The 14,449-nt window shown below is 42.4% G+C and overlaps 1 protein-coding gene across 1 annotated transcript in view; it reads left to right on the forward strand.

Moving 5' to 3' along the window:
- The window catches only part of LOC308273937 (phospholipase B1, membrane-associated-like), a gene marked incomplete at both ends in the record, with an annotated part of 150,002 nt that overhangs the window by 35,719 nt on the left and 99,834 nt on the right, over positions 1–14,449 (forward strand). The window contains 7 exons of the mRNA XM_080711344.1: positions 964–1,173; positions 1,483–1,534; positions 3,740–3,826; positions 10,607–10,695; positions 11,907–11,946; positions 13,656–13,718; positions 14,134–14,213. Coding sequence (XP_080567470.1) covers positions 964–1,173; positions 1,483–1,534; positions 3,740–3,826; positions 10,607–10,695; positions 11,907–11,946; positions 13,656–13,718; positions 14,134–14,213 — 621 coding nt within the window. The remainder of the gene's footprint in view (positions 1–963; positions 1,174–1,482; positions 1,535–3,739; positions 3,827–10,606; positions 10,696–11,906; positions 11,947–13,655; positions 13,719–14,133; positions 14,214–14,449) is intronic.

The following is a 14,449-nucleotide window of genomic DNA, read 5'->3' on the forward strand; positions in this document are numbered from 1 at the left end:
AAATTTATACCAGAATTCTAAGGTCAAGTGTGATCAGAAAGAAGCAATGTGATACAAATACCCTTATTTTTGAAAGCCCTTCTCTCTTAAAAACATCACCAGATTTTCATGTTTTATCACTGATCTTTATAGACTCTGTGAAGAAAGGAGTATCCCACCCCCCCCCCCACACTGTCCCCATCATCTTGAATTGGGCCCGGGTTTTCCAATTTCCCACCACATGTGGGCCTGGGACACTTCTACCAGCTGGTCAGCAGTGAGAAAAGGAAGCTCATCCATTTGCGTTAAGGATGGGGAAACTGAGTCACACAGGACATAGGCGGCTGCCCAGGGTCACAGAGCCAAGTGACCAGTCTCCTGTCTTCCAGCCCAGCTCTCCCACCCCTTCCCTGCTGGCTGCCTGTGGAGTTGGCTTCTCTTGTAGGGAGCCCCTCTCCAGCTGCTTCCTGGATCCTCCTCCCATAAGCCTCCAGGCACCTCTGGATGGGGCAACAAGGAAGGGAGACAGGGAAGCGGGTGCAGATGTCTGCGTCCATGATGTCTCCCTGCTCTGCCCTCTCCTTTCTCAGGAGCAAGACACAGTGTAACTGCTCCTGACAGTGCTATTTTTAGCATCCTCTGGCTGTCAGCTCTGGGACATGTTCTCTGTGTGCTCCCTGGAGCTTTCCCGCCCTGCTGTCACTCAGGAGACAGGAGGGGGACTGGAAGGCAGCCCAGATAGCTAAAAGCTTTGGTATCCCAGAGCTCTGGTTCAAATCTCAGCGACCGCTGGTCCAGCAGCCTCTGGTCACTGGAGCAGCTTGCTTAGTTTCCTTGTCTCAGAGTCCCCTGCCCTGAATTGGAAATCATGTTGCCATGAGTTCCTTACTGAGGATTAAATGAGAGGTGTGTGGAAGGCACCTCTGGCAGGGGTGTGAGGTGCCTATGCCAGGCAGATGTCCATCCTTAGCTCCTCCCCTCCAGGGCCTGCTGCAGGGCGACCCTATGGGCCAAGACGGGCACACCAACCATAGGCTGGCACCTCAGCCTATGGGTGGTGACCTCCAGCAGCCAAGGTCAGGGCTCACACCAGCTCTCTTTAGTCCTCTCAGACATCATCAAACGTTTCAGTCCTTCTGTTCTGACGCCCGTGTGCCCTCCTGGGAAGAATGTGGTGCCCCGCGATGCCGTTGAGTAAGTGCCCTTTCTCTCTCCAGGGTTCTGTGTTTCCTGCTGATCTTGGGAGGATTTGTGGGCTGGCAAAAGCCAAAGAAGCTTAAAAATAGAGGTCGTTATTATGCCAAAGCCAGATTGCCTCTCCCATGCTGATCTCTGTGCCTGATAAGTCTTTTTTAAAAAATCAGCTCAATCTTCATCCTTCAGAAGCCAGGGGTGGTCCAGTGGAGCCTCAGGCTCAGAGACTGGCACATGGGCTGGGGTGAGGGGTGAGCTTCCAGATCCTTAAAAAAAAATCTGATGTTTCTTTCTACTCCTTCTACATAGAGACTTGCAGATTCAGGCTAAAGACCTGGTGAGAAGCTTACAAGGGAACCGGGTAAGTCTGTGTAACCCTGGTGTGGATGGGCTGCCTTGGCGGGCTTCAAGGCACTCAAGATGGTGAGTGAGGGAGGTCCTGGCGCAGCCTTTCCATGAACTAGTGCAGCCTGGTGTGGTGGGTGGCGCACACCTGTAACACTAGTGCTTAGGAAGCTGAGACAGAAGGATCACAAGTTAAAGACCAGCCCCAGGAACTTAGTGAGATCCAGTTTCAAGATAACAATAAAAAGGGGCTGTGTGTGTTGCCTGGAGGTAGAACAGCCCTGTGTTCAATCCCCAGTAGCAAATCAACCAACCAAACAACAAATGCTCCCCAAATCTTGATCCTCTGAAGATCAGTAGAATAAAGGATCACCTCTTACGTTCAGAATGGTCTTCTATGTGGAAAGTCAGCAGATGGACTACATGGCTTCTCATAGGGAGGAGGTTGGGCTCTAGAGGAGGCTGACTTGATTTTGACTCCTAAGCTTTCCACCTACAGCTGCTCAATGCTGGGCAAAGCTTTTGTCTCCTCTAAGCCTTGCTTTTCCTAATTTTGAAATGAGAATAATACAACCACCTGCTGCATAGAGGTCACGGGGAACTCAGTGAGGGTTGCATGTGCCTGGCACAGTCAATGCTCAGTAAAATTCTGTAGCTGTTGTTACCATTGTGTTATTATAACCACTGCTGTTATTAATAGTTGCCCTATTAATTTATTTTAGTTCTGGGGATGGAGGCCTGTGTAACAGACATACTAGGTACCTTGACACCCACTCTTCTAATAGTTCAGATGCACTTCTCTCAATAAGTTATGTGAATTGGCAGTAAGCATCCTCGTTTCTTGTCCTGCCCTTATGCTACAAGAGCAAGGCTTGCACCAAGCTGGCTCTAACCAAGCCTGGACCCCTGAAACCAAGGGAAGCTGCTGTCTCAGCCAGATATGCATAATTAGAGTTGAAGAAAAAAAGTTGGGGTTGCTCCCAGGCTACGGGGACAGCGGCCGACACAGGAGCTATGCCATGAGTCCTTGGGTTCCCCCTGCAGTAGAACTTTAAAGAACTTTTGGAGTAAGAACAAGGATATAATTATCCTGCAAAGTAGCTGAGAGGCCCTGAATTCAACCCTGCAATTTTACAGATGAGGAAACTGAAGCTCTGGAGTCACGTGGTTGGGTCAGGTTCACAAGGCTAATTAGAGCTGTGATCCGAAGCAGTGAATTCACAGACTAGTGCTCCTCAGCTGCACCGTGCAGCCTCTTAAAAAGCAAGAACTTGCTTTCTTAATCACACAAGTAACATACTCATTACAGAAAGATTAGAAAGGATATTAGCGCCATCCTTAAACCCAAGTATGTATGTACAAATAATATATATGTATATCTTTTACAAAACAGGGATGTTTCCAATTGTAGGTACTTTTTATAGCCTGTGTTATTTCCCATGACAATAGTTACATCTTTCAGTGTCATTTTAATAGCTACATATTGTTTCATCTTATGAGCATTCTATAATTTACATAATCCCCTATTTTATTTATTTATTTATTTTATTTTATTTATGTTGTTTCGAGTTTTTTTTTATTCTTATGAATAAAAAATTCTTATGAATAAAAAAAGAATCACGGTAGCTAATCTTTTTTGTATCCTGTTTCATTAAAATATATTTTGTAAGCCGGGCGTGGTGGCGCACGCTTGTAATCTCAGCATTCGGGAGGCTGAGACTGAAGGATTGTGGTTCACAGACAGCCTCAGATAATTAGTGAGGCTCTCTGCAACTCAGTGAGACCCGGTTTCAAAATAAAGAACATAAAATAGGGTTGGGGGTGTAGCTCGGAGGTCGAATGCCCCTGTGTTCCACCCCCAGACCCCGCAAAATATATATATGTATGTATGTATGTATGTATGTATGTATGTATGTATATTTTTTGGGAAATAAAATTATTGTATCAAAAGGTATGTCCTTTTAAAAATTGTTTTCATATTTTGCCAAATTGCCTTCTAGAACAATTATACCATTTTAGATCCCCTCTGGATACTTTTTTTGACATTAAAAATTTATAAATATAATTTATATTTAAATTATAAATTTAAATATAAATTTATTTATATTTAAATAAATATAAATTTATTGATACTTATATCAATAAGTGAGTGGGTTCATGAAATTGAAAAAATTGCTTGGCTACAGTTCTTACCACTGTCTTTTATGCAATTACCCCCCAGCAACTTGACTTTCAACATGACTGGAAACTCATCAACGTGTTCTTCATTAACGCAAGCCAGTGTCACCTGTGTGTTTCTGCTCAACAGGTAAACTGCAGGATTGGAGCTGAGGGCTTGACGTGCAGGGCACAGAGAACCAGATCTGCCTGCTGCCCCTGCCAGGGTGGGCTGAGGCCACCAGTTTCAGAATTCGGGCAGATGGATGGCTGGGCGGATGGGCGGATGCAGAAAAGCTCAAGGAAACACCCTGGAGGGTGTCACATTCGCTTTATTTTATCCATGTGTTAATAGCAGTATGATATACACATAACATAAAATTGACCATCAGCCATTTTTGAGCATGCAGTTTGGTGGTTTTATTTATTTATTACTTTTTATTATAATTTTTTAATTGAAAATAAATGGCATACATTTGAACTATACGTGGTGCCCTCTCCCCCCCACCCCCGTTTTCCTTTTTTCTCCTCCCACCAATGATTGTCCAGGGTAACCATGGCATATTCATATATATATATATATATATTTTTTTTTTTGTGGCGGTACTGGGGATTGAGCCCAGGGGCATTCTACCTCTGAGCTACACCCCCAGCCCTATTTTCGATTATTTATTTTGAAACAGGGCCTAAGTAGGACTGAAGCTATTCATGAACTGTGATCCTTCTGTCTCAGCCTCCCAAATGCTGGGATTACAAGTGTGCACCACCATGCCTGACAGCTCTGGGCTTTCTTTCTTTCTTTTTTCTTTTCTTCTTCTTTTTTTTTTTTTTTTTTTTTTGGTGGTACTGGGGTACCTGGAAGCCCTTCTATCTCTGGGCTATACTCCCAGAATTATTTTTATATTTTTATTTGGAAACAGGGTCTCCTAAACCAGCAAGACTGGTTTTGAACCTGCACGATCCTCCTGTCTCTGCCTCCCAAGTGCAGGGATTACAAGCATGCGCCACCACGCCCGGCGCCTATTCATATTTTTACACATATTCGGATGTAGACCCTCATTAATCAAGTTCAGCCTTCCTCCTCTCCTATCTTTCCATTCAAACTTTGCTGAGATTTCTCTACCAATATCTCGAGTTCCTCTGGTATCCCCTATGTTCTCTAGTTTGTGCGTGTTAGAGGAAACATATGTCCCTTCTCTTTCTGTGCTTCGCTTATCTCACTTAACATAATGCTCTCCAAACTTTCCATCTTCTTGAAAATCACATGATTTTATTCTTCTTTATAGGTGAATTGAATTCCATTGTGTGTATATCCCATAATTTTTTAATCCATTTTTTTGTTGATGGGGGCCTGGGTTGGTTCTATATTTTGGCTATTATGAATTGTGCTGCTATGAACATAGGTATGCATATGTTGCTGTAGTTCTCTGATTTCAACTTTTTTTGGAAAATACCCAGGAGTGGTAGAGCTGGATCATATGGTGGATCTATTCCCAGTTTTCTAAGGAATCTCCACACAGATCTCCATAGTGGCTGAACTAGTTTGCACTCCCACCAACAGTGTAAAAGAGTTCCTCTTTCTCCACATCCTCGCCAGCATTTGTTGTTATTTTATTTCTTTATGTTTGCCACTCTGACTGGGGTTAGATGGAATCTCAGTGTAGTTTTGATTTGCATCTCCCTGATGGCTAATGATGTAGAACATATTTTCTTGTATCTATTGGCCCTTTGTATCTCTTCTTTTGTTAAAGTGTCTATTCAGTTCAATTGCCCATTTCTTGATTGGGTTGTTTGTTTTGTAGTGTAGAGCCTTTTGAGCTTTTAGTATATTCTGGATACTAGCCTCCTGTCAGAGTGGTGGCTGGTAAAGATCTTTTCCCATTCTGTAGGCTTCCTCTTTAGGTTCTTGATGGTTTCCTTTGACGAGAAGAAGCTTTTTAGTTTCATGCTATCCCACTTGTTAATTCTTGCTTTAATTTCCTGAGCTTTGGAAGTTTTGTTGAGAAAGTTACTGCCTGTGCCAATATGTTGTAGTGTTGAGCCTATGCTCTCCTCTAATAACCTCACAGTCTCTGGTCTAATTTCTAGGTCTTTGATTCATCTCGAGTTTCTTCCTGTGCATGGTGAGAGGTAAGGATTTAGTTCCATCTTTCTACAAATGGATAGCCAGTTCTCCCAGCACCATTTGTTGAAAAGGCTGTCTTTCCTCCAGCGTATGAGTTTGGCCCCTTTGTCAAAGATTAATTGACTATAGGTGTGTGGATTTGTTTCTGTATCTTCTATTCTACTGGTCAGTATACCTGTTATTGTGTCAATAATATTATTGTTTTTACTACTATTGCTCTATAGTATAATTAGAAGTCTGGGATTGTAATGCTTTCTGCATGGTTCTTATTTCTGAGAATTGCTTTGGCTATTCTGGGTCTTTTCTTCCTCCATATAATAAAGTTCATAATTGATTTTTCTAGGTCTCTGAAGAATGTCGCTGGTATTTTAATGGGAATTGTATTGAATCTATAGATCACTTTTGGTAGAATGGCCATTTTGATGATATTTATTCTGCCTATCCATGAGCATGGGAGATCTTTCCATCTTCCAAGGTCATCTTCAATTTCTTTCTTTAATGTTTTATAGTTTTTGTTGCAGAGGCCTTTTATATCTTTGGTTAGATTTATTCCTAGGTATTTTATTAGTTTTGAGGTTATAGTGAATGGAATTAATTTATTTTATTGTAGATTCATTTTTGGCATAAAGAAAAGCCAGTGATTTCTATAGGTTGATTTTGTAACCTGCAACTTTGCTGAATTTGTCAATCAACTCCAGAAGTCTTTTGGTTCAGTTCTTTGGGTCTTCCAGATAAAGGATCATGTCATCTGCAAATAAAGATAATTTTAATTCCTCTCTTCCTATGTGAATTTCTTTGACTTACTTCTTTTGTCTTATTGCTGTGACAAGGGTTTTGAGGACTATATTGAAAAGGAGTGGTGATAATGGGCATCCTTGTCTTGTTCCTGATTTTAGAGGAAATTCTTGTAGTTTTTTCCCATTCAATATAATGTTGGTTTTGGGTTTACAGTATATTGCCTTAATAATGTTGAAGTATGTTCCTTCTATTCCAGTTTTCTGGAGTGTTTTTAACATGAATGGGTGTTGGATTTTGTCAACTTCTTTTTCAGCATCTATTGCTATGCTGATGTGGTTTTTGTTCTTGGTTCTAGTTATGTGGTGAATAACATGTATTGATTTGTGTATGTTGAGCCAGCCTTGTTTTTCTGGGATGAAACCAACTTGGTCGCAACATATTCTCTTGAATGGTTTTGAATGCGTATAGCTAGTATTTTGTTTAGAATTTTTGCGTCTATGTTCATTAAGGATATTGGTCTGTAGTTTTTCTTTCTTGAGGTATCTCTATTTGTTTTGGGGATTAATGTGATACTGGCCTCATAGAAGGAATTTGGGAGAGTTCCATACCTTTCAGTTTCCCGAAACAAGTTATGAAGTATTGGTATTAATTGTTCATTGAAGGTTTTGTAGAATTCAGCTGGGAACCCATCAGGGCCTGGGATTTTCTTTGGTGGAAGAATTTTTATCGCCATTTCTATTTCTTTGGTTGCTCTTGGTTGGTTTAGGCTTGCTATGTCCTCTTGGTTGAGTTTAGGTAGGTTAACTGTACTTAGAAATCTGTCAATTTCTTCCATGTTTTCTAGTCTATTGGAGTATAAATTTTTAAAGTAGTTTCAATCTTTTGAATTTCTTCACTATCTGTGGTGATGTCTCCTTTTTCATTTCTAATTTTAATAATTTGAGTTGATTCTCTTTTTCTTTTGGTTAGGTTGGCGAGGGGTTTATCAATTCTATTGATCTTTTTAAAGAACCAGCTTTTTGTTTTATTGAGTCTTTGAATTGTTTTTTTTTTTTGTTCTCTTATTTATTTCTGGTCTAATTTTAATGATTTCTTGCCTTCTGCTGGTTTTGGGATTAGACTGTTGCAGTCTTTCTAGGTCCTTGAGTTGTGTCATTAGGTTCTTTACTTGGTGATTCTCTGCCCTTCTTATGTGGGCACTCAATGATATAAACTTTCCTCTTAATACTGCCTTTATAGTTTCCCATAGATTTTGGTAAGTTGTGTCTCTGTTTTTATTTGTTTCCATAAATTTCTTTATTTCCTCTCTAATTTCTGCTCTTAGGCATCCATCATTCAATAGTGTATCATTCAATTTCCATGTATTTGAATAGTTTCTTTTGAGTTTCCTGTTGTTGATTTCTACTATTATTACATTATGGTCTGAAAAAAATGCAAAGAATTATATCCTTTAAATTTGCTGGTGTTTCTTTATGTCCCAGGATGTGATCTATTTTGGAGAAAGTCCTGTGGGTTGCTGAGAAGAATGTGTATTCTATAGTTCTTGTCTGAAATTTGTAAATGTCTATTAGGTCCATTTGGTTTATAGTTTTCTGTAGTTCTAAAGAGTCTTTACTCATCTTTTGCCTTGAAGATCGATCCAGTGGTGTGAGAGGCATATTAAAGTCTCCCAGAATTATTGTATTTGGGTCTATTTGAGATCTGATGTCCAGAAGGGTTTGTTTTACAAATGTGGTTGCACTCAAATTTGGGGCATAAATATTTACTATCATTATATCATCTTGGTGTATTGTTCCTTTTAATAAAAGGAAGTGCCCTGATTTGTCTGTTCTCATGTGTTTTAGCTTAAAGTCAATTTTGTTGGATATCAGGATTGCTACCCCTGCCCTTTTTTGTTCCCCAGTAGCATGGTATATCTTTTTCCATCCTTTCACTTTCAGTCTATGAATGTCTTTGGCTGTTAGGTGAATTTCTTGCAAACAACATATATTTGGATTATGTTTTTTGATCCACATTGCCAGTCTATGTGTTTTGATTGGTGAGTTAAGTCCTTTGACGTTAAGAGTTATTATTGAGATATGGTTTTTGTTTTCTGTCATTTTGTGTTCTGTCATCTGTTTGGTAGCTTTTTCTTTCTTCTTTACTTAGAAGCCCCTCTGATCACTCTCCTCTCTTCCCTGGTTCTGAAGTCTGCTTCTTTTTTCTTCTTTATGGTTTTTTTTTTTAAGTATTTTCTCTAGTGTTGGTTTTGAATTCATAAATTTTTTGAGATTTTGTTTATCTTGAAATACTTTTATTTCTCTGTCAACTTTGAATAGTAGTTTTTCTGGGTATAGTAGCTCTGGTTGGAAGTTATTTTCTTCCAGAGTCTGAATCACGTCGTTCCTGGGTTGTATAGTCTGGGGTGATTCTTATTGTTTTGCTTCTGTATGTCACCCGACCTTTTGTTCTCACTTCTTTTAAGATCTTTTCCTTGGCTTCTATGTTAGTCATTTTGACTATTATGTTGCGTGGGGAGGTCCTTCTTTGATCTTGTCTTAATGGTGTTCTGTATGTCTCCTGAACATAAAGATCTATGTCTCTTTCCATGTTTGGGAAATTCTTGGAAATTATTTCTGTGAAGAGATTACGGATGCCCCTGGTCTGCACCTCTATCCCTTCTTCATTGCCTTTTATCCGTAAGTTAGGACATTTCATGTTGTCCCAAATTTTCTGATGTTTAGGTTTTGTTGCTGTAATGACTTCTGTATGCTATTGACTGAGTTATCGGTTTTGGATGTACTGTCTAACAGTGATATTCTATTTTTTATTTCATCTGATCTTCCAGAATTTCTTTCTATTGCTGATTTCATTTCATTTATTGACTCTTTCATTTCATTCCAGACCTCTTTCTTATTCTTTCTTTGTATTTCTAGCTCATCTTTCACCTCCTCTAAACTTTTTTTAAATCCTTTCATCATGTTGTAGATCAAGATTCAGAACTCCCCTTCTTGCATTTCTTGTAGGTCAGTATTTGTGACTTCTGACATTTCTCCACTATTCCTGGTTCTCATATTTTCAATGTTCTCAGGCCTGTTTTTCTGCTGTCTTCCCATCGTTTGTGGGTATTATGTTTAGTCCAGTCTTAATAGCAGGAATTTGGAAAAGTCAACTAGTAAGCAGTGGTGGTAAGGGTTGGGTGGCGGTGGAGTAGCTAGGGGTGATGGGTGCAGGAGTCAGGTAAGGTATAGAATATTAATAGATTGTGGAAGAGTTTAAGTATAATAAGACTGTATCAGGTTGAGAATGGGAGAAGTTTAGATAGTAAGGCTCTTGTATTAATTGAAATATTTAATATAGAGATGTGAGAAACTTTGTGTATTAAACAGAAAGATACAGTTGGGGGGCAAAGAGAAAGTTTTGAGGGAAGATAGTATGTAGCCTAAATTACAGTCTTTGTAGAAGGAATGGGGGAAAGGAGCAAAGACAAACGGATAAAGAAACAAAATAAGGTACAAAGGCTAACTATTATACATCATGTATAGTTGACAATGTCGACAAAAACAAAAATATACCGCCAAGAGAGAAAAAAAGGGTTAAGAGAATAAACAGAATAAAAATGAAACAAAACACTAATCACCATATATAAGTAAAAAAAAGCTTATCCCCCTAGAAAACCAAAAACCAAAACAAACCCAAAGACCCAAAATATAAAACAAACAATACCAAACAGCTAAACTAAAAAATAAAATATAAAAAGATAGAAAATTAATAAAAAAAATAACAGTCCTACTACGTTACGAATATATGGTGTATGTGCCACTGTCTTGTATTTGCTTGGAGCGGCCCCTTGTGGCCCTGTGCAGGTATCACGCCTTAAGCGCCCTTCTGTGATACCAGAGATAAAATGGCCCCCTCTGTGCCCACTGGTGCCCACAGTTATGTCCGTGCCTGGTGGCACTCACTGTGTGCTTGCTGGGTCCTGTGGCTCGTCTGAGCTCAAGCTATTACCTGGCATCCCAGTCAGGGGCTCTGAAGTTCTGAAAGCTCTTCCATATCCCGCTGATTTTCTGCTCCCACCGTTAGCAGGTCCGCTTCCGGGTCCCTGAAGGTCTCCAGGTGCCTCTGCGGGGCCGCATCTGGTGGGCAAGCTGTGCAGGTGCAGCTCAGGAGCTCCAGTGAGCTCATACCTTACGATGCTGGAGTTCTATGGCCACTTTCAGAATCTAGGGCCTCTCTCAGAATGCTATGGGGGTGGCTGCCTGTGCCTGCAATCCACGGGCAGTCTGGCAGCCCAGTCAGGGGCTCTGAAGGACTGGCAGCTCTTCTATATCTGATGCTCTGGGGGTAGGGCAGGTGTGTTGCGGTGACTCTCACAGGTGGGTTTCTACCGCGGTAGTCCCCAAGTCTGTTTTGGGTCGTAAGCTTGGCTGCGCTTCAGGCCGCCAGGGTGGACCTGAAGGGCTCAGGCTGGGGCCGGAGGCTGCAGCACCTAGGGCTGGGGCTAGGCTTAGTGTAGCCTGAGCTTCCTCAGCCCCGGGTGGCTTACCGGCCGCGGGCGAGTTGGCACGGTGGCGGGCAGGTTGGCAGGGCGGTGGCTTGGCTCGGCTCCCTGGGTGCCTGAAAGACTGCTGTTTGGGCTGACAGCCCGTGCTGGCGCCAGCGCCACTGCTGTGGCTGCAGCAGATCCGATCGAACATTTTTTTTTTTCTTTTTTCTTCACCGTTCAGGATTTCTGAATTCTTTCCTCCGAAGATCCTGGATCATTTTGGTTTCTGTGATATATTTCTTTTGTTGGTTAAGACACTGCATTCTCAGTAGTTGAACTTTATTTATTTCAGCTACTGAGAAGTGCTGTGTCCCACAGTAGCCATTTTGAATCTCCTGGTGGTTTTAAATATACTCATAATGTCATACATTCATGGCCATCAGTGGGACAGTGGATTTTTAATGTTTATTTATTTATTCATTTATTTAATTATTTATTTTTTACTTGCCACAACTGAGGAAAACCAACTTCCTAGTTAGTTAAAAAACATCTTTGCACCTCTTCATTGTAATTCATGTAAGTGCCAATTTAGGAAATAAAGCAGGATGCATGTTGGTTGTTCCTGTGGGCCTGGGAGCTCTAACTGTAACGGGGAGTTCGCTGTTTACCTGAGGTAAATTGTAGACAAAGATCTTCCAGGCTCTTTGGCTTTCCCAGGAAGAGGACATGAGACATTTGACTTCATTTATTATTCTTTTAGGTGACAATCTATGACTTACATCTTTATTGAAGACCATCCAGGTCACAAATATAAGGGGCGGGGGCTGAGAAACCCGGGCCAGGGCGACATCAGTGGCACACAGGCTCTCCTTTGGGAGTCTGAAGCCTGGTTGTCTCAAGCTCCCTGCCCCTGACCCAGTGCCAGGCCCTGCCCACTGAGGTGAGTGGCAGTACTGCTCATAGCAGAGACAAAGGGTACTTTTAGGGCCTTGGTGCTTGTTCACTGTTCTGTAGTTAAAGCCTAGTTTTATTAATAAGATTTTTTAAATCAGAAGAAAAAAAGCAGATACAGGGCAAGAAAACATATGCATTTATGCACTGCAAATGCTCTTAGCAAGAGGGAGCAGTGTTTTAAGGGCACTCTGGCCTTGTTGGTTCAACAAACCTAAAAGTGATCTTATCTTTTAACTCTATAATCATTTTCCTTGGACTAAATCTCAAAGAAACTATTACAAAAAGTTAAGTCTGGTCTTAGGCACATGTCTGATAGGCACATGATCTTCTGAATCTAGGGGTGGGGGAGATAGAAATGAAAGTATACAACTCATGGAAGAGAAATAAGTTTTCTTCCTGACTTTGGACTCAAGGAATTTATATGTGACCTTCGAGAAGAGGGACACTCTAAAGGAACACAATATCTTTCGCTAAAAAACAGGGATAGTTGGCAACCCAAGCAAGAACCATTCAGCGAGGACATTTCTAGACTGAGTTCCCTGGGGCTCTGCAGGAGGAAAGTGAGGTGCCTAAGATCATGCTTAGGAAGAGCCTCAGAAAGAAATAAGACAGAAAGAAGGCTTTACCACTAGCCCTGCAACAGACCTGGCTGAACAGACCTCTGGGGCAACCTCGAACTGAAACAGGGACAGACGGGACAGACAGGGATGTTGCGGACCCTTCCCGGCTGCCTTCTGTGCAGCCCCCACCTGGTGAGCAGCAGCTGTCTCTGGGGTCCTTGCCTGCGCCACCCCCAGGAGATGGAGTCGCTCCTCAGCCTCCTGTCTCCTAAGTTGCCTCAGGGGACAGCCAGTCTGCCTGGAGCTTAGGAGTTTGTCTTCTTGTACATTTTATTTATTTATTTTTCACACAGAAAAGAAAAGGTGGGTCAACTTTTGAGGTAGTTTTATTTTTATTAACTGCATGGAAGAAGAGGACTATGTGTGTTGGGTCAGTAGCAGAGGTCTCTCTCTCTTCCCCCAGGAAACCTTTCTTTTACTTGGGGCAAATGTGGCAGAGAGAGAGAGCTGACAAAATAATATAGGTTGAACATCCCCAATCTGATATTCAAGATGCTTCCAAATCCAACACTTGAGCATTATGGATTTGGGGTTAGGGATACTCACTTGGTAAAGTCTATGCAAATATTCCCAAATTTGGAAAGCCCTGAAATCTGGACACTTCTGATCCCAAGGATTTCAGTGGAGAGATACCCCTGCACAGCATAGAAGTTGGAGGCTGCTATTTGGAGCCTTTAACCAGGGTTGGTTGTGTTCCTTCTTAGATTTGATTTTCTTCAGATAAAAATGACTCTCTTGGCCTCTGGGAGTGAGCCCCTCATGCCTCAATGTGAGCATCAGTTAGAGTGGCACCAGGTGTTTCTGACCTTGGGCTTACCCTTTTATGACATGAACCATCTCTTCTGGGGGGATTTGATTTTCCTTGTGAGTAATAGATTGGATAAAACAGAAAATAGACCCCAAATTAAAAACACACAACAAGAAAGCTCCAGGAACTCCACACCTGTGGTGGAAACCAGGGTCCCCGTCAGGCTTGCCAGTGTCTCCTGCAGGCTGGCCTGGCTGAGTCTGGGTGTCCCTGGCCTTAACATCCTTCCTGTAGCCGCCATCACTCAGCCTATTTCACTCTCCACAGGAAAACCACCTGACAGATGGCATGTCCAAGCTGGCTGATATGCTGTACTACCTGTACCAGGAGGTGAGGCTGTGAGCATCCCCGCAGACACCCCCTGGCTCTGTGCTTCCCCGAGGCCGCTCTCTAACTGAGACTGGGCCACTGAGTATAAAGCCTACAGGGTTCCACTTTCTAGAACGACCTGGTGAATCTTCAAGGTGTAAGAAAGCAAGGACAGTGCTGTGGCTCTCTTCCCCCATGCTCCCTGGGTTGTGGCCCGGTGGATGCCATTCTGGGAGGTCCCCGGCACACCAGGAGGGGGGAGCAGCACAGGTGCAGGGGTGATAGCTTTTGATCAGCCTCAGCCAAATGCTTCCCAAAGGAGCCTGTTTGCTTAACCTGGGGGTGGCCCCAAACTAGGCCTAAAGCCCAAGTTTCAGAGAGCTCCCAGGCAACCATGGAGACTTGTAAACACTTTCCTATCCATCTGTCCTCCTAGGTCCCCAAAGCATTTGTGAACCTGGTGGATCTCTCCGAGGTTGTGGCTATGTCGCGCTCGCAGCAGGGGACTCAACTCAGGTATTCAAGGAGGTAGAACGGGACCAGCAGCTGCTTATGGCCGCCATGTGCTAGGTCCTGCATGAGGGCACAGAGAATGGGGAGACCCTAGAGGCTCAGCCGCAGGTGTGAGCTCCTCCTGCAGCCAGCGTGGGGAGGATGTGCCACCAAGTGCTGCTCCTGCGACCAAGTTAAGGATAAAATGTTCGGTCTCGTTGATGCAGTGCCTAGAGGATTCCCTCTGCAGAAAAAATGAG

Source organism: Muscardinus avellanarius, assembly GCF_963383645.1.
Source record: "Muscardinus avellanarius genome assembly, chromosome: 15".
In the NCBI taxonomy this organism is placed as follows: domain Eukaryota; kingdom Metazoa; phylum Chordata; class Mammalia; order Rodentia; family Gliridae; genus Muscardinus; species Muscardinus avellanarius.